This window comes from Trematomus bernacchii, unplaced genomic scaffold (assembly GCF_902827165.1).
Source record: "Trematomus bernacchii unplaced genomic scaffold, fTreBer1.1, whole genome shotgun sequence".
NCBI classification, from domain to species: domain Eukaryota; kingdom Metazoa; phylum Chordata; class Actinopteri; order Perciformes; family Nototheniidae; genus Trematomus; species Trematomus bernacchii.
This window is the reverse complement of record NW_022987735.1, coordinates 270,475-298,064: the sequence shown is the minus strand read 5'-3', so window position 1 is coordinate 298,064 and position 27,590 is coordinate 270,475. Positions and strand designations below refer to the sequence as shown.

At 41.3% G+C, this 27,590-nt stretch overlaps 1 protein-coding gene across 5 annotated transcripts in view; it reads right to left on the bottom strand.

The window, feature by feature from the left end:
• plekha5 (pleckstrin homology domain containing, family A member 5) overlaps positions 1-27,590 on the bottom strand; it is an 83,235-nt gene that overhangs the window by 22,488 nt on the left and 33,157 nt on the right. For 4 of the 5 annotated variants that reach the window (XM_034145976.1, XM_034145972.1, XM_034145973.1 and 1 more), the window contains 6 exons: positions 12,136-12,219; positions 5,469-5,589; positions 5,274-5,378; positions 3,576-3,648; positions 1,397-1,497; positions 36-151 (listed from right to left, as the gene is read on the bottom strand). In XM_034145976.1, coding sequence (XP_034001867.1) covers positions 36-151; positions 1,397-1,497; positions 3,576-3,648; positions 5,274-5,378; positions 5,469-5,589; positions 12,136-12,219 — 600 coding nt within the window. Of the gene's footprint in view, positions 1-35; positions 152-1,396; positions 1,498-3,575; positions 3,649-5,273; positions 5,379-5,468; positions 5,590-12,135; positions 12,220-25,236; positions 25,484-27,590 lie in introns of those variants that run through there. The other variant, XM_034145974.1, reaches the window with a different exon arrangement.

Genomic DNA, 27,590 nt, shown 5'->3' with positions numbered 1-27,590 from the left:
ATCAAATAAAATACAGACTATATCCTTTTACAAACCTTTTGACCGGCTCTGAATGCAGAAGTGCAGCATCTGTCATGACTTTCATCCAAGACTCCATCTCTTTGGCTGTGTCAGAGCAGAAATAGTATGTCCGCATGTTGGGATGCGTCGCCTGTTTCGACAATGGACAGGGAAAGTGACACACAAAGTTACCTGAAAGAGAGAAGAAGAAAACAGGGATTTTAGACAGACCAATGAATTAAGATTGTTTTTATATGTTTCTAACTAAATGTAAAGCAGTTGAGACACGTGATGGATTTTTGTTTTTATGCATATCATTTTGGCAAATAGTGATACAAATGTGATGTGATGGTGTGTGCAATACTACACCTGTGGGCATCCGCACATAAATCAAAAAATGAGACACCTGGGTTTCATGCATACCATGAGATTAGAGCAGAAAATGTGCCGTCAAACTGAAGGACTCACCGTGCAGTTCAGCGTGTGGCAGACACATTGTTCCGTCGTTGCTTTGTTCCCTTGCAGCGAACAAACCAATGTATTGTTTCGGCCAGCCACAGAAAGAGAAAAACAGAATGTTTAGTGGACAACCTCAATATCCTGTTGACCAATGTCTGAAAAACAAGCACCGTCATAGCCCCAATTACTTCTGAATATCCCTGAGAACTAAGGATGGTTTAATAACATTGCTATTTGGGCCACAAGAGACAGGAAAAGATTCAAAGATAAATACGCAGTCAAAAAGTCATCCATTCCTGAGCAAAGCAGTGTAAACTGAGGAGGTCGTGCCCTGCTCTCGTGTTCCTCTCTCTCTCTCTCTCTCTCTCTCTCTCTCTCTGAGTCTCAGTTGGAAAGTTGGGCTGTGTGGTTGCAGAAACCTTGAGCAGACTCCTGGGCGTCTGTGTTTGTCTGCGCTTGGCAGGATAACTTTGTTAGGGTTTATGAAGGACGCACAGTCATATACTGTACACACCGCGGCTGCCCTGTAACTTGGGGTGTCCAGGTCACCTAAGAGTACTGCCGTGCTTTAGTACTACGTTACTGGCAGTAGCAGACGTATCACAGTTGGCAGGAAGTGTGTTCGCTTTCTAAGCATGAGCAATGTGTAGCTCAAGTTTAAATTACTTCACTGTGAGTCAATTGCTAATGTTTCTAAAGCAAAGAGAAAAACTCTTTGAATCAGTGATATGTAAGCTTAAGAAAACACTTAGGAGAGCGCTAATAAACATCAAGCAGATCAAAAGAACAGCTCAAAAGGACCTTTTGGGAGGTTTGTACATTTAGCTCTAATCATCTCATTTAATTGGAGCTTTGAATAATACTAATGCTTTAATTATACCCAACCTAAGACTGTGCAGTCTAATAACGTTTAACAGGAATGAAAACATGCACTGACCTTGAAGGCATATTTTCTGTTTATGTGATCATCCACCGACAGCATGGAAACACGAAAGCTCGGCAGGAGGATGCTGCCTAATATCCCTTCCTCGTTTTCATCTGAAGAGAGAAAAACAAATCAACACAAGGCATTAAGTGCTATTTTTGTCAGTTAGCTTCATATTCTCAATAATATTCCAGTGAACTCTGAATTATGTGGAACACTCATTTGCAAACATAAAACAGGGGAAAAGACAAACCAAGTGAATAGCAAGATAACAACTAAAAGAGTAGTGTGTTGGACAGATGAGCAGAGTCCAATCAGTGGAAAAGATGAACATTGATTCAATGTCCTCTACAGCAAGGCCGCTCTAATCCTCGGCACGGCTCCACATTGACAATGCAGCTCTCTCCACAGGGGGGATTAGATTGGGTCCCGAGTTTAAGCTGGGAATTGCTTAAACTCCTAATTTGCTATAAGCAATATAACTAAACGAAAACAATGCAGGAAAACAAAATAGATCAGGAAAGTGACTTCTGCTGTCCCAGAAGCATTAGCTTTGTCTGCATGGTATGTGTGCAAAAGTGTTGACTATGGCTGCCATGTAAAAGCCAGTCTCCTGAAACAAACACACATTTGAAGGACAGGGCTCGTGGTGAATGGTGGGGAACATTTGGGGAAATAAAAAGCTACCTGAGCTCTGTTCGGCCTCTGGTAGTAAAGAGTAAGAGCTGTTTGCCCTGGAGCTATGCTAGAGGATTGATCTTTTCTTTAGCTGTACATGCAGCCCACTGGCCCCACATGTATTTATTCATCAGGTCTCTGTGTCTGTGCACAGAGGGCTCTGCAGAACATAAGCTCACATTGTGGGGGATCCTGAGCGTACAATAGTCTGATATCTACAGCAGTTAGCAGTTGAGGGGCAGCACAGTTCATGACCTCGCTGCCCACTCTCTGCTGATGGGTGGATTTCTCAACATGTCCGTCCGGATAAAGCCTTTGGGTCCGCTGCTGTCTGTGGCTTTTATCAGCTAGTGGGCGGAAAGAAGCGACAGGACGGGCAGACAACAGAAATAACACAGACGAGATGTCATCCCGATCAGCAGAAATGATGACTGTATCCGTATACAGTGAGCAGGGGGCTTTGGGATATGTGGATATGCCAGGCAAGACTTGCATTCACTCTTTATCCGCATCCTGGCCTAGATTACATTTAACTTACTGATTTACAGAATTCATTTCATTTTATTTTTCAATAGTAATGCGGGATGAACTCTGGACACAGCTGTGTCAATATTTGATATCCACATTAGTACTGCATGATAGAAATGCCCAGTCAACAGCAGCTCAGTCAACAACATCTAATAAAAAAAGAACACCGGACACAAATGTTTTCCTACAGCAGCGAAGAGAAAGGGCAGCCAGATCTTAATAACTTATTTTAAATGGACTGGTGTTCCCACAACAGACTTATGATGAAAAACACAACTAATATTATGACTACAATTAAGTTGCCTAGGGCTATTTAAACAACATAACAGATCATTCAAGTTTGCTCCAGTCTAAAAAGAAATGTTCTTCACTTGGTTGTGAAAGTTCGGGCAGTCTTTACTAAATTACAGGACCAAGTAAGAACCACTGATATTCAAAAGGAGGATCAGAGTCATTATATAATAGTAGTCACTCTAATGTGAAATTAAAAGGGAATCTTAAAAAGACACATTTTGTTAAAAGCATCTTAATCCAAGTAAGTATGTAACCCCTTTAACTTAAGACACATTTTGTTAAAAGCATCTTAATCCAAGCAAGTATGTAACCCCTTTATAAAAACAGCATCATCTCTGGAAACTTGTTTCGTGACTTTATATACGAGCGAAATCCAATGTCCTGCTTTTGCTTTCACTATCAACATTACGGTTGTATCAAAGCCTATTTAAAGCCCTGGCTTTGCTTGGGGAGAAATTATCTCTCAAATGGCAAATCAGATGACAGGAGAGCCATTTCAATTAATATGTCTCCTTAGTTGGTCGTGACAGGCTGCTTACCACAGGGCCTTGGATCCAGATGTATAAACAACCGCCAAGAGCCCAGCTCTGAAGGTCAAAACAGCCCTTTGAACTGCTAATGGCAAAGCACCATTGTTGTAACCCGCGCAATACTAATGAAGCATGTTAGTGGCTGAGAGACCAGGACTCACCTCTGTAGTAGAACAGGCAGAGGTCAGACAGCACAAACCACCTCTTTTTCCACAGCTTCATCCCTGTGCTGTCCTGGAAGACACCAAATGAAATGGGAAACAGTTAGTCCAAAACTAGTGGGAAAGGTCTGACTGGGAAATGATCGAGAACAGTACTTGTTGTAGTCCACTCCTCTCCTCAAATGTAATTTCATCCAGTGATTGTTTGCTAGTTGTAGCTCAATATACTTGTTATTATCCATTTCCAATGTAATACTTTTTAATTTGTATTTTGAAATTGTTATTCACTTCCGGTTTAGTTTTTCTGGACCAGTATTTCTGCACACTTTGGTCTGAAAGGCCTCCTCCGCTCCTGACGGTGTGCAACTCGTCCACTTTATGCTGCAATATGTCTGCCACTCAAATGTAACATATTATTGGCCTGAGATGAAGTATGGGGTACTTTATTTGGTTGAGGGAAAACATTTGATTTCTGGAATAGAAATAACATAATAAAGAGAGTGTTCCACTGCGTATAACATTTCCGACAAATAAACAGTTTTCACTTCTAAAAAGAAAGTATGTTATTCACTGGGCAACAAAAACAAACCTCCTTTGCTTTAGTTATTCTCTGGTATCGCAATGCTGCGATCAAAGGGGTTTCAGGCTGCGTCTTGAAGGGATAAAGGGTGAGGAAAAGGGTATTTAACCCCCCCCCCTTTTGCTTTATTGGAAAACTTGAGCAGAGTCCTTAATCGTGGATTTCACCCGGAGACAAAAGCAGGGGGAGGGACTTCAACAACTCTGTCATTATGGTCAAACGGCATGTGGGCTGCAGTTTACTTTAAATGGAAATTCACTTCCATGAACCATGGATGTTTAAGGCATTAGTATCAAATAGCAGATGCTGCTCAGCGTGATGATAATGGAAGCACAGAATCAGAAATGTAACAGAAAGAGTCCAACCTCTTGCATCTATTCATGTATCACCTTCCCTCTGTTCAATTAAAAGTCTTAACAACTCATTTCAAAATGTGTTCATGAAAAAACTTGATCAAAAAACTTGTGAATAAGGTTTCTTTCACCATCCCTTCAAACCACTGTGGCATTTTCTTTTCCCCAAAGGATCACCTAAAGGGCTCCAGCTTTCCCTCAGCCAAAGACTTCAATAGCTCCCAGGTTTCAATGAGGCAGGGAAATAAAAGTGCAAATCCAGCTTTTATTCAGGGAGGCAGATTTGTGAGACGTTTGCTTGATCTACGTCACCCTGATTGAGGTCCCCAAAGAAATAGCAGCTGGCAGCTGTACCAAAAGGAAGCCATCGTGTGTTCACAAGCTGCGCCGGGAGGCTGCAATCAAAACTAAATGAGTCTCCCACTTAGGAAGCAAGAGAGAGTCCTGCCTGGCAAAGAGCTGCCTCAAGCACCCCCCCCCCCCTTTCACCCTCCCCTTAAAAAGTAACCAAGGAGCTGTGATGAGGGATTGGTACTTAAACACTGAGCAGAGACACTGGACAAAGAAGTGCTCAGATGCTGTAAGACATCAAAAAACTTTATTTGTTTCCCAAGGCGAGAGAACATTGCTCTATGCGTTAAAAAGAGGAAAGTTGTAGAAACATAACGTTTGAGTTTACCCGATGCTCTTCATGCACTTTTCCCCCAAACATTTAATCATGTAACTTTATTTCAGGTTACTATTTGATTGGCTGATATTGCTCACCTGTTTATAAAGCCAGTTCCTCTTGATTACTGGGGCGCTGGGATTCCTCCTGATGGAGTTGGATCTCTTCCCAAAGTTGTGGATTTTTTTGGAAGGTCTTGAGGGCTAGAAATACAGTGGAATTGTGAGATCAATCCACACAAAGGGAAGCTAGACCAACATGCATGACTATCCTGTCCTGTGTGTGTTGCTCACTCTTCCTGCTGGACTGTTGGGGTTCGCAGCGTAGTCCGAGCCGCTGGTGTAGTTGGACGCCTCAGTCATGGTGCTCAGTGGCCGATCCATCTTCTCATTCGACGGCACTTTGGAAGCGGATCTAAAGAAAGAAGACGCATAGAATGCCAAGAGCATATTAGCAAATCATCAGTCAGAAATAGAGACTTCTGCTTTATATTTACTGACCTCGAATATAAAAAGGAGAATAGGAGGAGGCAGACTTTATTGTCCACCCCTCGGAAGTTCAAACTCTTTGTTATAATGAGATCTCAACATGGGCCTATGTATCTAGCCAATTACTCCCACCATGTCACAGCAGATACACTCCCAGTTGTCTAACAGCTTTTAATGGTCTGCAAAATTGGCCTGACATAGTGAAGAGCAGCAGTGAATCAGGTCAGGATGCTTTTAAAAGACAAAGGAAAAGTTAAGGAAAAGTTGACAGCATCCTGAGTTCAGTGCATTTGCCATAGGATAGAACACTATGTGAAATAAGTTGTCTCGGGCCCGTGGAGATGTCCTACATTCTGTACGAGGGGAACAACGCTGTGGTCTAGAGGGAACGAGAATGAAAAAACAGAGGAGCAGAAATACTGCAGCAAAGGAAAAAACTCTCTCAGATATACTGCTTTGGTTTCAGGTCACTGAGTAAGAGAATAAGGAGAGAAGCCGCCAACCCTGCACTGCAAACTCCCCCATCTACCCTGCCAATTTGATGAATGACCTAACAGTTGTAGACTTCAGATGATATGGTACCGTTTGGTATAAATGAGGCACTCATTACAAAGTCTATAACCGATTGATTTCTGCATCATCTACTTGTCATGCATCTGTACCGATCTATCCAACGATCAGAGAAGAAACTCAGAATCCATTTAGAAATGTTTTAACAATTCAGACTCCATGCCGTTATTCTCAAGGTGCACAAACACGCACAGCGATCGCAAAGGATAACATCAGCTGGGCTCACAGCAGCAGGCAACACACAGGATGTGCGTCTCCGTGCAGCACAGTGACAGGTCTGCAACTAGCAAACACAGAACAAGGACACTCACTGACCCTGTGTCACCTGTATTAGGAAGAACAGTCACATGGTTTGTTATGAGGTAAGGCTTAACTCCAAGAAGAAGCCAGGTCTAACTATTATGTACTTGAGATCTTGTGATTGCTAGTTCAATAAAAGAGTTTCATACATGAAAGAGACTTTTTCTTAATAGTATTATTATAGTTCACTGGCTGTCTTAAGTGACGGAATAAAGGAGGGTGTTCTGTACAGAGGTGGCAAATCTAAGAAGTAAATGGATGGACAAGTGGGTGACTAATGCTCTCTCTAGTTGAAGTGCACACAATGTTCTCACATCTTAAAAACAGCAGCTTCTCCATGTAATGGCCTATCTTGAGAAAAATGAACTGGGAGGATTTGCAGCACTTTGAGTGCCAGGCGATATCCTAAGTGAACCAAAATCAATGGTGTGTCCACCGGCCATCAGAAACACAGAGGAAGGGGGGGGGGGGGGGGGGGGGGGGGGGGGGGGGGGAGACAGTGGGATGAGAGATGTGGCTCTTTGGACCAACAAACCATTTTCAGTCTTTGAGCTACAATTAAGTAACTTGTGTGATAATCACTCGACTGTATATGCGCTGAAATGAAAAAGCACTGAGTAGCCCCGTAGTGTAAGAGATAGACAGACATACAAAACGAATCATGCTGCATGACAGTCCTGATGCACACATTTGAATACCCTTAAACTACATTATTTAAAAGTACGCTGAAAATGTTCATGAACTATGTTTTATATTATGATCAAAATAAGGTATAAACATTAAAAGCAAAATCACAAAACTAACAAATATACAAAATAATGGCAATCTTTATCTACGATTAAGTACAAAATGTTAGAAAAATAATGGAAATCCAAATAAAAACAGTTTAAAATATACTTAACATTAACAAGTAAAAGCAGCATATCCTTTTCATTGAAAATCAATGTGTGGCATTTGTATAAAACTAGGAAAACAACTAAAAAAAAAATGTATCACTTAAAAAAAGATATGCTTATATATATATCTGACCTATTGCTTCAGCAGCAGATTTCACGTAACAATGTAGATGCAATCACAACATTTTTGCAATAATTGTGCTAATGCAAAATTGTTGTAAATACTGAATAAAGCTGTGGTTTTGTGAACAGGTGGACTCTTTAGTTTTTTTAACTCTTCAAAGCATTCCCCCCCGGCCTCTGAAGTATTTATTTCTAACCCACTTACAGTAAATACAATGCACACATGCAATGGAGACCACCAAATACTCCACATCTATATTTTGAAATGATCCTAAAATATAGCATGAACTTCCACAAAATGCTGTTTTGAGAGTCTGTCTGCTTTAAATGACTATTTTCTTGTTTAGGTTGGTGCTCGTCTCCAGACAGCACTAACCCACAGTGGACAGGACTGTGGTGAATGAACACTGTAACAGTTGTAGCAACATACCAGAGCTCAACAACGGCCATCTTTGTGTTTACCACAGGTCCATGACAACAGCATGTCGAGACAATACATCTCAAAGTCTTGAAGAACAAATGACTATATACCTGTCAAGCCGGAAAGGGGAGTTTAGTTAAAAATGTGGCCTTTTTTAAGTTCAAATAATATAGCGTAGCTTTACTGAGCATCTATCACCGTGGACAGATTGCATGACCATCACAGAGCTGACAAACCATCCTATGTCAGGACTAACCCGTATCCATTTAGGGCGTCACACCCCTGCTTGGTCCTGCATGGATTTTGTGTGCCTGTGTGGGGCTGTGTGTGCAAAAAGAGTGAGGAGGGATTACACTGCCACTGAAGCTTGGCGCTCTCAGCACACGGGGGGGGAACAGTGAACTGAGCGGCTGAGGGTGCATTTTAAAATGACCACACAGCATTTCTAAAGAAATAAGAGTGCTTTCAAACACTTTTGTTTGGCAGTGAACCTTTTATCTTTTTTTAACCAACAAAAGACTGAAAGACTGAAAGACAAGGCAAGCAGATCAAGATATCAGTGTGTACATTGGTCCCAGGCTCAAAGATGCAGTGTAGTCCCTGCAGTTAGTTGTTCACTGAGGTTTAGAAAGACACAACAAACGGTTCAGACGGTAAAGTGGACCTTAGAGGACTTTGGAATGCAAATGCATAAAACAGGTCATCAGGCAAAACCCTAAAACACCCACAGTGTGTTGTTAGTGTGTGACAACAAGTTAACACAGACGCGTTTGAGGTTTTTACATAAAATACTAATGTGGACGACACACAGTTAGTATAGCATTACCTGCTAAATGCTGGGTGACACCATTTTCCACAATTCACACTACAAAACAGAGGAAAAACAAGTGTGTCGACATTTAGAGATCATGTTTTTACCAATGAGGGGTTTTGAAGAGTGTGGTTGTTATTAGGGATGCCAGAAACTGACCATGATCAAATTAGAAAATCGGACAGCCCTGGCAAATATTAATCGATTATTCGCCGCCGCCACCAATTATTTTGGTCAATAATTGATATCACGATTATTAAATACGATTATTCAATGGCTTTGAAAACATCCATTTATTGAACTTTAAAACAAATACAAATAATAATTTGAACAGTATTTTTTTTAACTGTTGATTACCCTGAACGTATAATTCAACTGAAAAACCAATACAAAAATAAATGATATATTTACATTAACATTTAAATAAATAATATAAAAAATAATAAATACCAATAAACAAGATCAACAAATATTTTGGAGCGCACTTCCACAAGCTACTAAACATATATAAATAAAAAATAAATGAGACTAAAATTAATTAGATCAAATATGTTGCAGTGCACTGTCACAACCTAGCAAAGCAAAAATAATCGTTTTTTTCGATTATGTTGTTTTCGTAATTGTGGCAGGCCAAAATCGTAATTGCGATTAAAATACGATTAATTAGCCAGCCCTACCAATGGCCATTTACAATTATTAATACTATTACTATTATTAGCATTAGTCTATATTTTGGTTGAAACTAAGCCAGAAAAAAAAAGAAAAACATAAATAATAATAAAAATATATATAAATAAAATCGAATTTTAAAAATAATTTTCGATTATGGAGACTGTAACGAATATTCGAAAAATCGAATAATCGCTGGCATCCCTAGTTGTTATATACCGAGTCTATTTATTTCACAACATCCAATACAAGACAAGTCATATGTGTATGTTCTCTTTTCTCCTATCGCCACCCAGGACTGAGAGCACTTAGGAGTCAGGGATGTGGATACATCTGTGACTGTAATATCTAACTATAACTTTGTAACTTTTCAGTTTAATCTTGTATTATTGGTACATTATATTAATAGAGAAAGTGAGTGACAACGTGTAGATCTAGATACTTGTCAAAAGAGTATAAAATACACAACATTCCCATAATGCAGTCCAGCTTTTCAATTTTCAACATTGACTTGAATTGACTTATACATCGAGAGGTATTAAAGGGAGCCCTAAAACAGCACAAACTGCATGGTAAAGTCTGCAATTAACATTTTCATGACATTCAACATGAATTTAAATGACACCATGCTCTAGAAATGAGTTTTATGGAGGACTTACGGAGGATGTCAAATCATATTTTGGTAAACATGTGTTACATGCGAGTTATATAAATCGCTCCTGTCAATTTGCACATGGTGGACCACTAACATGATAAGCCAAGACGTACTGTACAGTACAGTAATGACAGGAGAATGCTGAGACACTTGCTCATCTGGGAGACGCTACTTCACAAAGACGGGACCGAGCCATGACTCGCACATTACAGCACACCTGAACATCAGTCTGAGTGACAGACGTATATGTACTGTAAGCATCACTGTCTTACCGGTGCTGTTTAAGTATATGATCTTTACATGTTATACTAAGTCTGCACTGAAAATGATCATGCTAAATGTAAAACTAATTCCGTGTTTGGGATTTACTGAGAGCAGATTAGGCAGTGATTTTCAGCTTCTTCAACCTCTTTATCCCCGCGGCAGCTTAAATCCGTCTTTGCCTTTTATTACTTGTCCAGGGTGAAGATTTTCCTCTTAGTACTTTTTCTAAAAACAGAGCCAACTGTTTGATGAAAAGCACTGTAAAACGTGGAAATAAAACCATGTCGAGTAGTAGGATTATAACTTTGATGTGCATTCCCAAAATTGACCTCTGGTACATCTGACATTCATTTGGCAGATTATTTTTACAATGACACGTTACACTAATTGCTCAGTTAGATATCATCTTGCAGCAGCGTGTGGAGCCTCTCAGCGTGAAAAGCAGCAGAGATGTGAGAGTAGCACAGTGAGCGGAGGAATGTGTCAAGAGAGTGCAGTGCGACAGTTATTGCACAACAAGTGTCTTCACAACCATTTTCCAATCATCCCGTCTCTGCTGACAAAATCCAGCTCGTACGAATTTGAAGAGACACAAAAGCTCAAGATATCATATCCTAGTAAAACCAGGGCTTTCATTCCTAAGCCACATATTGAAAAAAGATGGAAAACGGTGCCCATGATGGGACATCAGGGAATTCCTACTCCACAAGATATTGGACTCTGGCCATAATATCCCACATGAAAGTGAAATGTCATGTCTTGAAGCAGAGACTATTTCCATCAGCATTCATCGCTCAAGAAGATAAGTGACCCCAGTTGAGATGACATCACTTCGGCACAGCAAAATAACTTTATAGAGAATCTGCCATGACAGGGGCTTTCTGAGGGAAGTGAGAAACTGAGTGGATCTGATACATGCTGCACAACGTTAAGCTAAGATGACTAGGGCGGTGGAGTAGAGTTAAAGCTAATGTCACTGCGTGGGTTGTGACAAAAACTGTCAAGATTATGTATATTTACACTTTTGGGTTGGGCATCCATCTTCCTTTTTCAGGGTTTGGACATGCTGCAAATCTCTGGACAGACTGCCTGACATGGTCCACACCTGACTGTGAGTGACCCATGGCTGAAGTTCAAGAGTGAAAGGTGGATCAAACAAAAAAAGGGACTACTGACATTTCCTGAGATTGAAATAAACTGCAAAGTGTAGTTTGACAGATGCATAGAGTTGTTGATGTGAAAGGTTGAAGAGGACTGGCCCTCGACCCAGTCATGTGGTCAGACATGTGACTGGTACTGAAAGTAGTGCACAACAATCACATGGACATAGCATTGTGAGTGGGTACTTCCTTCTACTTTTGACAACTGGAAAGGCCATGAACTCTTCTCAGGGTCAAAACGAGTGACGACCGTTAAATCCCTGCATTCCCAGCAGCTGATGTCTGCATGATACAAAGTCTTCTTATTGTCAGCCCTTTGCATCAATGACAATGGCACTTGACACTTGGCAAAAAACAGCAGCTTAGCTATGCAATACATACAACTTCTTTTATAATATCAAAAAAATGGTCACTGCCATTCGAAAGTGAACTTCTTATTTCTAAGGAATTTGTTTGTTACCATAACTAAATAGAGAAGCGCTGAATAGAAAAGGCTTTGATCTGAAAGGGCAGAACTGCAAATAGAGGGTGGCCAAGTTGCACACTGTAGTGCTCAAACATGCTGCTTGGTAGCATTCTAAAAGCAAAAAACAAGAGACTTACTGTTCGTTGACGACAAAGATGCAATTGTCTTGTGAGGGCTGGCTTGAGACAGGATGCTTGCAGGTCACCTTCCGCTCATTGTGACTGATGAGAAGAGAGAGAGAGAAAATAGAGATCAATATTAAAAACACTGTAAACACACATCAGTACAAAATAAGGTAATCAACAACACTTGATATAGCTTAAATAGTGAATTGATATCATGCGTATTGCTCTGAAAACTAAGAGATACTTTCCAAAAACTCCAGCTGTAAAGGCTTAAGAGAGGTTTTCAAAACATTGAGAGCAGCTGAGCGAGAGTTTGTATTGGCTGTGTGGAAATTGGAATACTGAGAGGCAACAGAGCAGATAAATAATATGGAAACAATATTAGCATGCTGTGCCAAAATGCTAGATCATCAATCAAAAACGGGTCCAAACTGTACAATTGTGAAAACTGGTCCATCCAGAGATACTGTACATGTCTAGCACAGTGTCCTGTACACCAGAACATTAACAAAAAAATAGCTTGCAATGACAAGACAAATGATGACTCCGAACAGAAGCAGAGAAAGGCTACAAAGGTTCAACAGCCAAAATGCCTCTTTGGTTGGAAATAAGAGCACCAACTTGAGCTTTGGAAACAAGCAAGGGGTGAACAGATTGATTTAAACATATGACCAACATCCAAAGGTTCCAGCAGGCTGGTCTGGTGGGCCATCCTGCACCCAACATCTAATGACAGAGGAACAGTAGATGCTACCCACAGGTCCCTTTGGCCCATTACAGCGGCCCACAGTCACTTCCACCCTTACGTGATTAGAGCAGCAGGATACAGACCACACAGTCATTGGAAAGTAGGAGTCCGAGGAAAGGGGCTTTCACCACAGCAGCAGCTGTCCAGCTAAATCAAGTCTGGTCAGTTTTGTGTGATGTGGATGGCCTGGGGGGGGGGGAGGCTCAGTACACTTTCCAGTAAGAATGACAAGCTTTGGTGTTTATCACTCTTAAAGCTCCCATGTCATGCTTTTCCGGTTATTACCCGTCCCCTTGTGTGTTATGAAGGTTTTTATGCATGTAAACGGTGTGCAGAGTCAAAACCCTCAAAGTACACCCTGTAGCGAGTAAAACTCTAACACAGAAAATACCTCCCCAAAACGCCTCGTTGGAGATACGTCACTGCCCATTTGAGTCTTCCATTTAGTTCCGGGTACCGCCTGATGTCATGCGGTACCCGGAACGAAATGGACCAATCCCGAAGAGCTATGGCCACACCAGCAGCGGCGTGTTCCTCCTCCAGAGGTTCGAAGAACCGGCATTTCACAGACGAAAGCTTCCAAAACATTGCCCAGTTTGAGGCCGGATATGCACAGCTTGTTTGGACCGTTTGGAGCAGGGGAAGATCTGGGTATACAACCTGTAAGTTTGCATTGTTATTTGTGTATTTATCAAACAAGACTGTTTAAATGTGTAAACTGTGTTGGACTGCTAAGCCATTGACACAGTGCTAACTGTGCTAACTAAGTTGCTAGAGTTTCCATATATCAACTCTAATATCAGCAGATGGCCTTGCATACATGTATCTCATAGCAGGAGAATGTCTGCATTCACACACAAAATACCTATTGACAGTATACTGCGGGTGATTTGCCGGTCAGTCGCGAAACGTAATTACATTATAGCTGGCGTAGCGATCTAACACACGGAGCTTGAGCTAGTTTTGGTCAGAAAAACATTTTTGTGATGCTACGTTGCTAGCGTTTAAATATATCAACTACAATGTCAGCAGATGGCCTTACATGTTTGTCATGGCAGGAGAATGTCTGCAGTCACACACGGAATACTCATACAGTATACTCCGGTTTACCGTACATTGTGACCGTACATATACTGCATGTAGCTAACGAGGCTAGCTGTATGCTAGCGCAAAACAATGTATTCATGCAAGTTACATTGTATGGTAGCAGAATACCCGTATACGATTGCAATTATAAACACGTTATTGCTAGCCTAATATGAACCACTAGCTTTTGTTCATAGTAGTTTTATTACACTGCATTATAGTTGCCTTTCCTCCAAGCTAACGTTCATATCGTGTTAGCTACCAAGGTAAACAAAGCTAGGTTAGCATATTAGCAGGCAAGCTGTTCATTACACAACTACTACTAACGAATCTAAAACAACTAAGTTTCTCTAATATTTTGTGATTTGCATTTGATTTCGTCCAGCCAGATCCTGGCGGACAATCCATGACGGGGAAGGGATTCTACTACTACTGAGGCGTCGTGCTAAAAGGCACCGCACCGCACCGGCTGTGCGCAGGCAAGAGGAGGAGGAATGGATGATATACCGTGTATATATGTATATTTATGTTCATTTTGTACATTTCTAAAAATAAAGTTTAATGGAAATACTTAGTAGGCCTATCCTTTCTTCCCTGAATTCATATATAGCAAACCATGATTTGATTTCTCATCAAACAGTAGTAGTTTATAACGGGTAAAAATAACTTACTCTTTGTTATGAGAGTAGCTCGTAGGCCACAACGGAAAGACAAGGAGACATACACGAGTTTACAAAACCACGGCACATTTATTGTGGTAAATGCAAAGATAGGTGGTTGAGAGGATCGCAGAGTTAGTCTTCCTGCAGCCGCTTTGGAGAGAGACTGGGGCCGTAGTGTCCGGAGGTGTCCGTGATCGCGCTGATTACCCTCTCAGCTCCACCCCATCGTAAGACAAAGGCCCTGGGGCCGTCACACTCTTCTATAACAACAGTTAAAAATATATATGTATATAAAATATACCGCTGTACCGACGCCATGATAAGACTGATGTTACGCTGAGAGCAGCCGGGAAAAGCACTGACATGGGCGCAGCCTCTCTGGTGGTTGACTAATCAGAACGAGTGGCCGAGCTGACCAATCGGAGCACACTAGGCTCACAGGGAGGGGGGGGCAAGAGCTCCAACGAGTCGTTTAGTGGAGAAAGTGAATACTGCTGAATACACATGCTTGACAGAGATGCTGTATGCGAAACCAATGTGAGTTTGGAAAATTGCACAGTATAAATCTATTTTAGTATACCTCAACAATGTAATTATGATCAGTGGAAATGGCCATGACATGGGCCCTTTAATATTTAATGCCGTTTCAACAGCTTCCTTGGCAGTAGTGACTACGCTGCCAAATTAATCCAAGATCCAGACCCAGTTCATCTGCCTCCTGTCCCATCATTTACAATTTGGAGATGGAAAATCGATGGTCATTTGATTACACTGTCAGTAAGTTACAGTGATGGGAGCAGCAGTAGCAGTAGAGAGTATGTTATCAATACGTTAATCAAACATAATGACAGCAGTTATTATTTAACAAGACGTTGTGTCAACAACAGTTTTCAAAGCTTCTACTACTGCATTTACCGAACAGAATTCTACTTTTCAACTCAGTCAGGCTGCACTATAAACAGACGAGAGTCAAGCTACAGCCCAAGAATAACAGTTTTTAAACACAGGGTACTCATGGACTGAAAAGAGCAAATACCAAGAATGAAATAGGGGGTTTAGTTTCAGTTTAGCCTGGAGAGCAGCAGTCTCCACAGCTCTGGTCTATAATTACTGGAGGCACTGTTGGCAGCAGAGCACTCGGTGCGGTCTTGGGGCAGACCCACGGCACCATTTCTCTTTGGTATCCCTTCACATGTGCCTATACTCTTCTGCTTATAGGTTGGCTATGGATTTAGGAAACGAAAGAAGTCTGGATAGGTATTTATATACACAGAAGTGGGATGAAAGAATAATGTTATGTGGAATTATGGATAATACTTAATAATCAGTTCCAAACTATCCAAAACTTGAGAATCATTTAGCTTTGATCCTCTTGATGCATGTACCACAAGTTGGCCTTCATGTGGTACTTTAGCCATGAGTAAAAGGAAAAGAGGTTTAAATATAAGTTCATTCTGCCAACCTATTAATTGGCTATGCATGCCATTTCATTACAGGACTGCAAAGCGTTTTATTCCTTCTGGGATATTTAAAAGAATAATGATCTAATTGCATGAAATATCTCCACAGTTCACAGTATGCACTTTTGTCGGTATCACCTCTATCTGAATGACTGCCAAGTGTCGAGTAACCCTATTGCTTACATGGCTAGCAACCTTATAACTATGGAACAGAATGACTATTTACACATAACATAATGCATATTTTGCATAAACATTGTTATATTTGTATAATATCGTGTGACTGCTAGTGTTGCCAAAAGAGAGAGGCAACTTGACAGTTCATTTACATTCAAAAGAGTGATGGCCCCGACCCAGTCTATATACTGGAAGAGGATCCAATATGATGCCCATGTTGCTCTGCTTCTGTTTCTGCTTCTTGCCATAGGAACTTGACACCATAACTTGGCATTGGTCCAAAGCACCCAATTAAAAGACTGCCCCCATTAGTAACACCTGTTCATCAAGACTTTTTGACGGGACCCCGAGTCAGGGAAAGCGTTCCAGGTTAATGTACCCTACTTATTTGCGATCACAAAAAGTGCAAATATATTTTCTGGAGCATTGTTTAGCATGGCTATTTGAACAATTTGAATGATTCTGCCACATTGATCATAAAACCAGACCAACTCTAAAGGTCACTCTGCCCACTGACCTAAATGTGGCAGACAGACATTCTGCAACAGTGTTTCCGCCAGACCAGGGCTGAGAGGGCGGGGGGGAATTGATGTCACGTCGTGTCACGTGACTTGAATTTTGAATTGAGCCGTCCCTTATAGATACTATCTCTTTACGTATTAGTGATGGGAATTCCGGCTCTTTATAGTGAGCCGGATCATTTGACTTGGCTCACTAAGAAGAGCCGGCTCTTTCGGCTCCTAAACGGCTCTTCATTTTACCACAGTTTACCACGGAGCCTCGCAGCGGCGAAACTGAGGCTCCGGCGCTCGCAGTTCACGCGCGTGCTCTACTAGCACCCCCCGTCAAGGCTCGCCGGCAGTACACTTTCCGTCACAGGAACACGCTTTGTGTTTTGAGACTCCTTTGCCCCTCCAACAGAGGGATGTCCTTGTCCTTTTCCTTTTCGTCATTTCAAGCGATAAAAACTCTCGAATTAAACGCTGTTCTGCAAGCATAATTTTCTTCTGTAAAGATCAATCAAATGTCACATCAAATGAATTTGAAACAAAATTCAATGTTGAATTGAATCAACAGAAACATTGTGTTATCTGTTTTCAAGCCTCAAGCAGTTCAAACTGACATACAAAAGGATGATGTAAATCATATTGGTTAATAAAAGTGAAAACTATTAAAATATCACCTTCAAAATGAAGTTTAGCAAGGTTCTTCAGGTTAAATCTATAACATAAAAAAGGTCCTCCTGATGCTAAGAACTTTTTAGCAGATGTGTTGACTGAAACGTGTGCGAGGTCAGATTTTTTAAGAGGGGGTGGTGTGACATCAAAGAGTCTATATGAACACCTATATGGGCGGAAGCTATTTGAGAAGGTCCTTAACATTCCCAACATGATCCATGTGGTATGGGAGAACAGCGAGTTCTTAAACCTCAGTGATAAACATGGAGGCCATGCAGCAACATGATGGCTCTGGTGGTGTGTAGGCCAAAATAGGCAGGGTGTGTGTAACAGCAGTACACAGTTTCCGGTTTAAATCTCTTTTAGACAACCTAGAATAGAAGTCAACAAAAATCAGTTGTTTCCTTTTGCACTGGTCTCTAAGCTATTTCTTTTTTCTGTCCACATTTACGGCAGTGACATCTAGCATAGCAGTGTGATGGGGTGAAAATCCTGAGAATAAGGATAAAGGCATCCCACATTGCAGAAACAGAATCAGTTGTATTGCCTCCACATGGCTTCACATCCTACCTCCATAACAGGAAACAGTTTGTCTCCATCAGTGGCTCAAACTCACCCCCGGCCCCAGTCCACCACGGTGTACCCCAGGGCTCTGTGCTTGGCCCCCTCCTGTTCACCATTTACATGCTCCCCCTCGGCCAGATCATCCGACATCATGGACTCAATTTCCACTGTTACGCTGATGATACCCAACTGTATCTCAGCACCACTCCATCCTCCCAGCTCCCCCCTCAGTCCCTCATCAACTGCCTGCATGACATCAAAACATGGATGTCTTCCAACTACCTTAAGCTGAACAGCAATAAAACAGAGCTCATGGTTGTGGCACCCAAGGCCCTGCTCCAGAAGGTTGGTGACTTCATCCACGAGGTCGACGGCTGCTCCATCTCCCCATCTCCTGAAGCCCGCAACCTGGGTGTCATCCTTGACTCCACCCTTTCCTTCCATTCCCACGTCAAATCTGTGACCAAATCGGCCTTTTTCCACCTGAGGAACATTGCCAGACTCCAACCGTCACTCTCGGAGTCGGTTGCCGAAACCCTCGTGCATGCATTGGTCACCACCCGCTTGGACTACTGCAATGGTGTCCTGTTCGGGGTTCCCAAAAAAACCCTGGACAGGCTCCAGTATGTCCAAAACTGTGCTGCTAGGGTACTCACGCACACAAAGCCGTGGCAGCACATCACTCCCACCCTCATCCACCTACACTGGTTGCCGGTCAAGTCCCGTATATCGTACAAAGTACTCCTCCTTACCTACAAGTCCCTCCATGCCCTTGCCCCCCAGTACCTATCGGACATCCTTCACCCACATGCCCCACCCCGGAACCTGCGGTCCTCAGACTCTGGCCTGCTTACCATCCCCCGCACCAAACTGCGAACCTTCGGGGACAGAGCCTACAGTGTGGCAGCCCCCACCCTCTGGAACGCTCTCCCTGCGGAGATTCGCAACATCCCCACACTCGACGCCTTCAAAAGGGCCCTCAAGTCCCATCTGTTTGCCAAGGCTTTCGGCCCCTAATCGATCTGTTGTTTTGTCTGTCTGACTTTTGTTTTGTTATGTTTGTTTTTCTTATATTAGTTGTAAAGCGACCTTGGGTCCCTTGAAAGGCGCTATATAAAATAAATCTATTATTATTATTATTATTATTCAATAGCTGATTGCAAATTTGACAGGATTATATTGCCAAACCATTATTGAATGTGTAGCTTGGTTGCTTTAACTCAACATACATGAAGCCTTCTGAAAGCATCACAGGATGATAATGTAATCAGCAGCCAGCCAACACAATCAACTGATGCTGCACAGCTACTAGCTCCAAACCTCTTTTGGAGTAAATGTGTTTTGCAAAATACCTCTGCCAACTTATCTTAGTTTAGAACGCCATTTGTGACGGTCACAGATGCTCTGTGGAGTGTAGTCTGTGGTCACTACAGTCAAGATTAAGTCAGCATAAGATCAGGAGGCTGCACAGTAAGGGGAGCATATGGTAACATTTGTGCTTCAATAGAGGGCAACACATGATCCTCTTTAGTCTTTAGTCCGGTTTAGGGTTTCTTCTTGTTTTCCAGAGGGAGGTGTTGTTTCTGAGGGTGGGTAGGGGTGAAGGGCACCAGGAGGGGTCTTGTCTCTACGCCTCAGATGTTTAGTTGTGAGGGTCTAGGAGTGTCAGTGAGAGCTGACCACCCTGTAGTGAGGCGGGTTGGGCAGATTTCTGAGTTCAGTACTGTCCTGTCCACAATAATTAGCAGTGAGCTGCAGTAATGAAGGGCTTAAGGTCTGGGGGTCAACACTCCACAGGCTCAGCTTTTATTGTTCAGGAGGGTCTTTGATCCGTCACTCCCCTTCTACTACAGTTTAACAACAAACAACTGAGAGGCTCCGAAAAAGGATCTTTACATTAGAGGAGGGAAAAGGTCTTCATGAGTTTTGACAACAAATCGTTGGGTTTTAACAGTTCGGGGGGCCCCACTGCAAGCTCCCTCATGTTATTATTATTTGACTTGAAAGCCAAACCAACCCTGGAGTTCAGATCTTTTCTTAGTGCGATTTAAAAGGTGAGTTGGGGCGTTCTTTAGTGTAGCATTCCACCTTCTTCATGTCGTCTGTGAAGCCAAAAGCAGCACTTTAAATGCTATTTGGAGAGATAGTATGTTTGATGTTGATACAACATGCTCAACTTAATAAAAACATTTTCAAAAAGGGAGAAACTAAAATCATCTCTCCCTCAACCTGCATCTATTTAATTTAAAGTACAATGGAGTAGTTCAAACAAATAAGGTCGAATAGAGAGGTGTCATTTGTCGACCCCTATAGAGTCATTATGGGTTTTGAGCAACAGCATAGCAGCGTCACTATGTACAGGCAAAACAGAAAAGGAAAGGAAAAAAGAACATAACTTGATAGTTGTTTTGAACTAAAACTGGGGGTTTTCCTCATTTGGGTTTGAAAAACCCCCCAAAAACCGGTCAGTCATAATGAAGAGTCTGAACTGCTGTTGCTAATTTGATTATAGGGGAAATTTATGGAAAAACGTTTTTTTAAACCAACTTTGAAACAACCTACCCGATTGTATCAACAAGCAGATGGAAGATTTGTTTATGTTCACTTTGTTACAATAAAATAAATGTGTTTATAACTATTTGACCACTCTGTAGTTTGTGTCATTTAACTCGTGCTCTAGAAATGGGCCAGAAATCAGTTTATATTGAAACATGTCGTGTGCAGCAACGAGGAAACTGACTGATTATCCTCTTTTAATTAGGGTTCATGCATTTACTCTCACATGATTTGTTGCTGTGTAGAAGAAAAAACTATTCAAAGTCAAATACTGTAGCATCATTTTATCTGCATAACATCCATGCTGCTACAAGGTAATCAAGTACTACTGTTGCTTTAAGCAAGCACAGTAAGCCATGCCTCTCGATCTCTGTCAACTCTGAGGAGTAAATACTACCTAACCACAGCAAATGTATCCTTATTATCTTTAATTGAATGCCCTTCAAGCCGCTACAAGGCCTGAGCATCCTGATGTGTGGAAGTGAACAGTGCAGGTCAGAGCAATATGATCAAATGACAGTGCTGTACATGCTTTAATCATTATAGCATTGATGAGAATATTTTAGCACATATCGCCTCGCAGGATTTACCCTTATCCTGCTACCAGTGCAGAAAAAGATAAACATACCATCTTATTTGAACCGGGCATATTTCAGCTATGGTTCCCTTCACATTTGACTCTTTATTGACCCATGGGACTAACTGGTGACACTTCAAAACTATATCTATCATTGCTAAGATCATACAAACAATTAAGAATTTCCTTTAAAAAGGCAGTATACAAGAGGAAAGTCTACTATAATTCAGCAGGAAAACTCATTTATAATCTAACCACAAATCACCAGAGCCTTTCAGCGATAATGAATGATCTTGTTAATGCTCACAAATCTAATCCTATTACACGGGAAGGAACTTGGACAAGACGCCAGGCAAGACTAGTCATTACTGAATAAAGCTTTCACAGTATCAGGAGAGTATTCTTAACTAGCATAAAAAAAGAAGTTGGTTACAGTGGAACTCCTCAATACCTCATGGTCATTGACTAGAGGTATGAAAAGCCCGCCTCACAATAGCGGAGCTGAATAAGCAGAATAGGCAGTTTGTGAGTGGGGGCAGCGAGAGAATAGACAAAAAAAGACAAAACAGGGGCTTTGCAGTCCCCCCAGAGGGCACATGAAATGCATTGCGACAACATGAAGCAATGTGCTGTCACAGAACGGCAATACCTGGATTACTGTCATGTCTGTAATTAATCTGGGTACATCACTTTAAGGCAGTGTTGCAGACAATATGCATCAAACCACACTCACAGAAAGCACAGCCAGTAGCTTCAGCTGTATGCCTGTTAAGCTTTGACTTTCACCCAAGACCTTTTACTCAACCACAGAAAACAGCTGCTCATTCGTGCTACAAATCAGATTTTGTTCACAAACAATTCAATTAGCAGCCCCCCTCAAAGCAGCTGCGACGGCGTGCTAAGTGTGTCAAGGTGACACAGCTGCAAAGCCGACTCAAGAACATTTGAAAAAGCCATGGAAACAAGCTGCCTTCTCAAAAAAATAACTACTGAAAGAGGTTAAATGTTGTATTTATGGAAAGGATTGTGAAAGTTAAACCGCAGTGCATTGAAGTCATGTCAATCAAGCTTCATTGTGACATTCTGACCAGCCAACATGATGCCAATGTTCCTCATTACACCAAATAATTGGTTCCTTAAAAAGGTCTATCTATGAAACAGAAAATCCAAACATTACAGTAACAACTTAGCTAAAGTTTCCATCTTCACTTCCGGTGTTTGTCAAACTCCCCTTTATAATTATCCAATGTTTAATTTCCTGCTATATTAAAAACAACAGCATTTAATCTTCTTTCAAGGCAAATAGATAACATGAAGGAAACCCAAAGACAGTATGTCCAAGTAGACTGTGAGAATATGTGTTTTCATTTCCTGAACGTTAGACAGACCTCATATCCACAATGTATAGCTAGTTAAGTCCATAGCAGGACAAAGAGCAGAAGCTCCCAAAATAAACTCTTCTTATTCTTATCAAGGTCATCTCCTTAAAGAAATAGATTGATGAAAGGCTGGGAAGATGCAGGCTTAGGGACTATTGACTGGTATGTTTTAAAGATGTGTTAAGACTACTATTACTTTCAGCTTTATTTCAATCATTAAGACCAAAATAGTAGTAAAAAGGGAGAACTAACAACTGCTTTCAGGTTTTTATTCCTCTTTCTTACCAAAAAGAACAACTGCTTTCAGGTTTGTATTCCTCTTGTTTACCACATACCAGAGTGAAGAAGCATTAGAATTTGAGCAAAACTCAAAATGGTTCCAAAAGATATCCAATAGTACACACACATACGTAGCACTAGTGTCATTCCCTTACTGATATTTTCTTACAAAACATTACTGCTGCCAGCATGCAAATTAAACATCTAGCATTCAATTTAAAAACTAAGCACACACTGTATTGGAGGGCAACATCGTACATACATTTTCTCCATATTTCAATCAAAATACACACATTTGACCAATGTTGGTAGGTCTGCATATAGACATTAGTGCATTGGCTGAATACAGGACTGAACCATGTCTGCAGTTGTTACCATTTTGCTGATGTATCTCCCATTACTCAAAGCCAGAAATGAAATGCGGCTCCACCCTCCTCCCCCCTTGATGTCTAAGCTCAAAGAGTGCAGCCAATAACAGGGCATCTGTATATCTACTTTACTGCTGACCTGCTCTTTGAAAATATCACTTTCTTCCATACAATTTATTTGGATGGTCTTATGAATACATTTGCTCCATCTAAGACTTTTTTTTATAGAATATTTCTAACATTTACCTATCCAACTGAACCTGGACTGCATAAGATTTATATATACGAGAAAGTATACCCTTAAGGTTTAATCATATAGTTAAACATACTTTCTTTAAAGTTTATGATTGAAAGGTTTTGCAGTCAACTGTACCGTTTGATGAAGGCGTGCCTCGCCCCTGAGCTGAACTCCACAAATGCATGATGTCAGTAGGAAACATTGCTTAAACATCAGTGACTCCAAGTCTGTAGGAAACACTGAACGTGGAGGACAATAGTCACTGAATCAGCTCATTGGGAAAGAGATGAAGTAATAAGGACAACATAGCTGTTCCTTCTCTCCCTGTGGGTTTGACATATGTCATCCAAAATCCGTTGGCTTTTTACAGTGAGAGCAACACTACACACATGCTCACCACAATATACTTTGTAAGAAAGTATGTGTAAGTATAACGTTCAATACAAGGGAATCTGTTTTAGATATTACAAATAACTGTGCTGTGTGCCAACATCCACTTATTAGTCAATCAATGAGACCATACAGGGTCGAAAGAAATACACACAAACATAAAGTGCCATCATTGTACATGCAGACACATACATGGTGGCTAGATTGGTAGGCTATATATTCAGACTTCAACAAAATGAGTTTGTTTACATTATGCAAAAAAAACATATCCTACTGGATCACCATAAGGACATTTTCAGGAATTCTGGTATAATCCAAAAAAGAAATAAGACAAAATACACAATGCTTAGAAGATGTAGTGAATTTGTTCTGCTCTACCTTGGTGATTAAAGAGAGGAGATAGTCTAGGTTGCTGTGGGAGAGACAGTGGGCAAGGCCATAATTATGGCTTAAGACTGTGAATGACAGATAAAAGCTTTTAAAGATCATCCAGAACCACTGAGCAGTTCAGTACGGTCAGGAACAGAAATTACCATCTAATGCTAAGTCATGGAATATGTCATGGGGGAAATAGGGGCTCTTCAGTAATGCTTAAAGTAAAGGGATGGCAAACACTTCAGAGAAATGGAAATGAAAATCTTGTTTCTAATAACAGTGTATTCAAATTGGCAGGGCAAGCTTTCTTTTCTCATTGAGAATATAAATGCATCAAAACCATACTACACTGAAATTCAAGAGAAAGAAAACAGACAAAAACTCAAATCAAAAGTCAAACGTATTTTCCCTGAAGGGTTTTGCTTTCACAGTTGTGTACAGTCGCTGGAAACCTGGGGCTCAACTTGAACTGACCAACAGAAAACTATGAAAGAAAAACATGTAATATTTGATTTGCAATTTCCTTTTGGCATTGCAGGTTTAAAGTAGAGTTGTGAAAAGCAAGCCTAGAGCAAATATGCAGAATGTCTACTAGAATGGAAAATAACATTTATTTAAAAAATACCTGAAACAAACTACAGAAGAAATCACACAAAAAAAAGGTCCACTTATATAGCATTTTATCCTACATTAACTCCAAGTAGCCTATAGGAAATCCTCTGGGTGACCATACAGAGGTGCATTGACAAAAGGCTGACAAAATACTAATCAGTGTATGGTGGAGTCCAGTTCAAAGGCGCTGTTTGCACATACAGCCATGTGAGAAACAAACGCTGACTGGAAGCCTGGCAGGAGCTGGTTAAACCATAGACATATAGGCTATTACAACTGCAAGACAAAGCCAATCACAGGCGCTGCGTTCATCTAAATGGCTTTTTGATAGTATAAACCCCCACCATCAGCACAAAAACAACCCGAACATTATCGCGTTAAGAGCAAATCCCGCTCAATGTATACTGTATTTAGTGTAGTGTATGTCGCAGACGTCGACAGCACTGCAGGTTTTTTTTACTTACAATGAAAAGCTTCCATAAATCTCCAGTTAAACAGTCGCGGTGAAGTCAAGCGTGCCGGAAAAAAACAAGGAAAACGTTTTATCCAAGTGGGAACGCCACATGCACCGACGTGATAGTTTCTTGTTACTTTGAAGAAGAGTGTTATTGAAGTCCGCTGCTGCTGCTGTGCTCACCAGGCAGGAGCCCTCGCGCTGACTGCTGCGCCGCGTGCGTCCGTAGTAGACACACACTGAAATCCGAGGCGATGACGTCACGGGCCGGATGTAAAGAGAGAGCAAGGTGGCCACTGGCACTTTATCATGCACTCCCCACACAATTACAATCCGAACACACACGTACGCACACGCGCGCACACACATACAAACACACACAGAGACCGGGAGAGTGTGCTTCTACAGTGTGGTTGTGGGTTTCTGGTGACATGAATTTTAAAAAAGACAACCGTAGTTTCCGTTACAGTAACCGCAGGATTTATTTTTTGAAGGCAATTTACAAATGTCCAAACTCCTCCACACGTGGAAAAAAATGCCTGGAAAAACATGGGACACACCAGCTCTACCCTGGACAATTTTACAAAACCGCATGGAAGAACTAAAGTGACACCAAATACCAGTTTTAAAAGTATTCCATTGTTTATTTCTGTCTGTATCCAGGAAGTCAATAATATATGTTTTCCTCAGAATGTTATCTCTGAATGTGGGGAGCTGCCCATCCCTCAGCTCATTCTTTAACAAGTCTTGACAGGGTGGGCATGTTGTAAAATGAGCATACACTGCCTTTGGCTCCAAAAGGCTCATCATCATACAAGTATTTTTGAAACATCTTGATAAAGTGCTGTTGAATCTGTTGCAAACACATTGGCGCCACAGTTACAGGCATTTTGAAACGGCAACTCAAGCCTGGTATCCATTCGTGTCCATTCAAGTTACTGGATCTAAGCTATCTGGTGGAAGCTTGTTAGTTTCAATAGGATGAAGTAAGTGAAAGAACTGAATATCAAGTAGGTCCAGCAGGGAGCCTGCAGCTATTGAAGACATGAAAGCCTGGACAATGACCTCGCCACCAACCTAGCAGCCAAACAGCTCCTCCACTCATCAACCTGCTGGGTGCAGTCAATGGTGCAGGAAGACACCCAGAGACAGTCAATACGCTCTTTTCTCTCCCTGTTCCCTGCCATTACTGATACTTGAACATTTCTTAAGAGAGGACTAGCTTTCAACGTCACTGAGTCTTAACAGAAAAGGAAAACAAATACTAAATGCATTTTTAGTGGGTTGAAAACAGTTACGAGGCATGACAGATATTAACAGCATAAGCACCATTTGAACTACCATGACCAACTCTACTACATTAATAATGCAACATGCTTCCATTAAAAAGGGGGAGGGGGGTACACTAAAACATTCAATCCCTCAGCCATCCTTGTTCCTCCAGGGAGGGCCTCCCATGCTGGGGCTTGGAGCCAGGGGATATGACCACCACCTGGGGCACAGAATCGACACCATACCCCAGGGAAAGCACAGAGGGAAGGGATTGAGTATCTGGAGGATATGTGATATGATATAGAGACCCAATCCATGAAAGATGAATCCATAGTGAATAGGAACTTGTGCTTGAACACCCACAAAAAGGTGTCAGAGGGGAAAATCAAACAAGCTGTTAAGCCATCTGTGTATGTGCTGTGTTGCTACAGTATGTTTATTTTTATTTTAGAAGTCTGCTGTCTGCATTCATACTCAAAGTTTACTAATGTTAAGAAAACAGCTTCCACTCTCTTGAGCCCTTCACATCGTGCTAAAAATAAAACAAGATGGATCCAGACAAAACATTTGATCCTCACAACACCGTGAGCTTCATCAATGTATATTCCTCACGGCTCATTCATTGTAAGTTAGTCCGAGGGTATTTGCTGGATGATTCAAGAGTAAATGTCACCATCATAGCCACGAAGCCTCCCTTAATTACTCCAAGCATACATCTGCAGTCTGGAATCAAATCTGAACTGCCGTGACTTAAAATGCAAAAGGTGTTTTACATTTTGTTGCTTCATGTTTGAAAATGTGTTTTGAGGAAACCAAAAGCCACAATCAACCCAGCAGCTGAGCATGTGTTCTGATTTCAACTGTAGGCCATTTTTAGTAATTTTCTTTTTATAAACTAGGAAACATGTCCAGATCAGGCTGAATAGTGAAACATGTTCCTTACACCAGGTCATTAAGCGTTTAGTGGGAGTGGGAGACTTCTGTTCCAGGAATCTGTATAAGGAGGAGTGTATACCAAGGTCATACAAACTATTTTATCTTAACCCAAAACTGAACTCCATTGTACGGCTACACACCATTAGGCTTTATGAC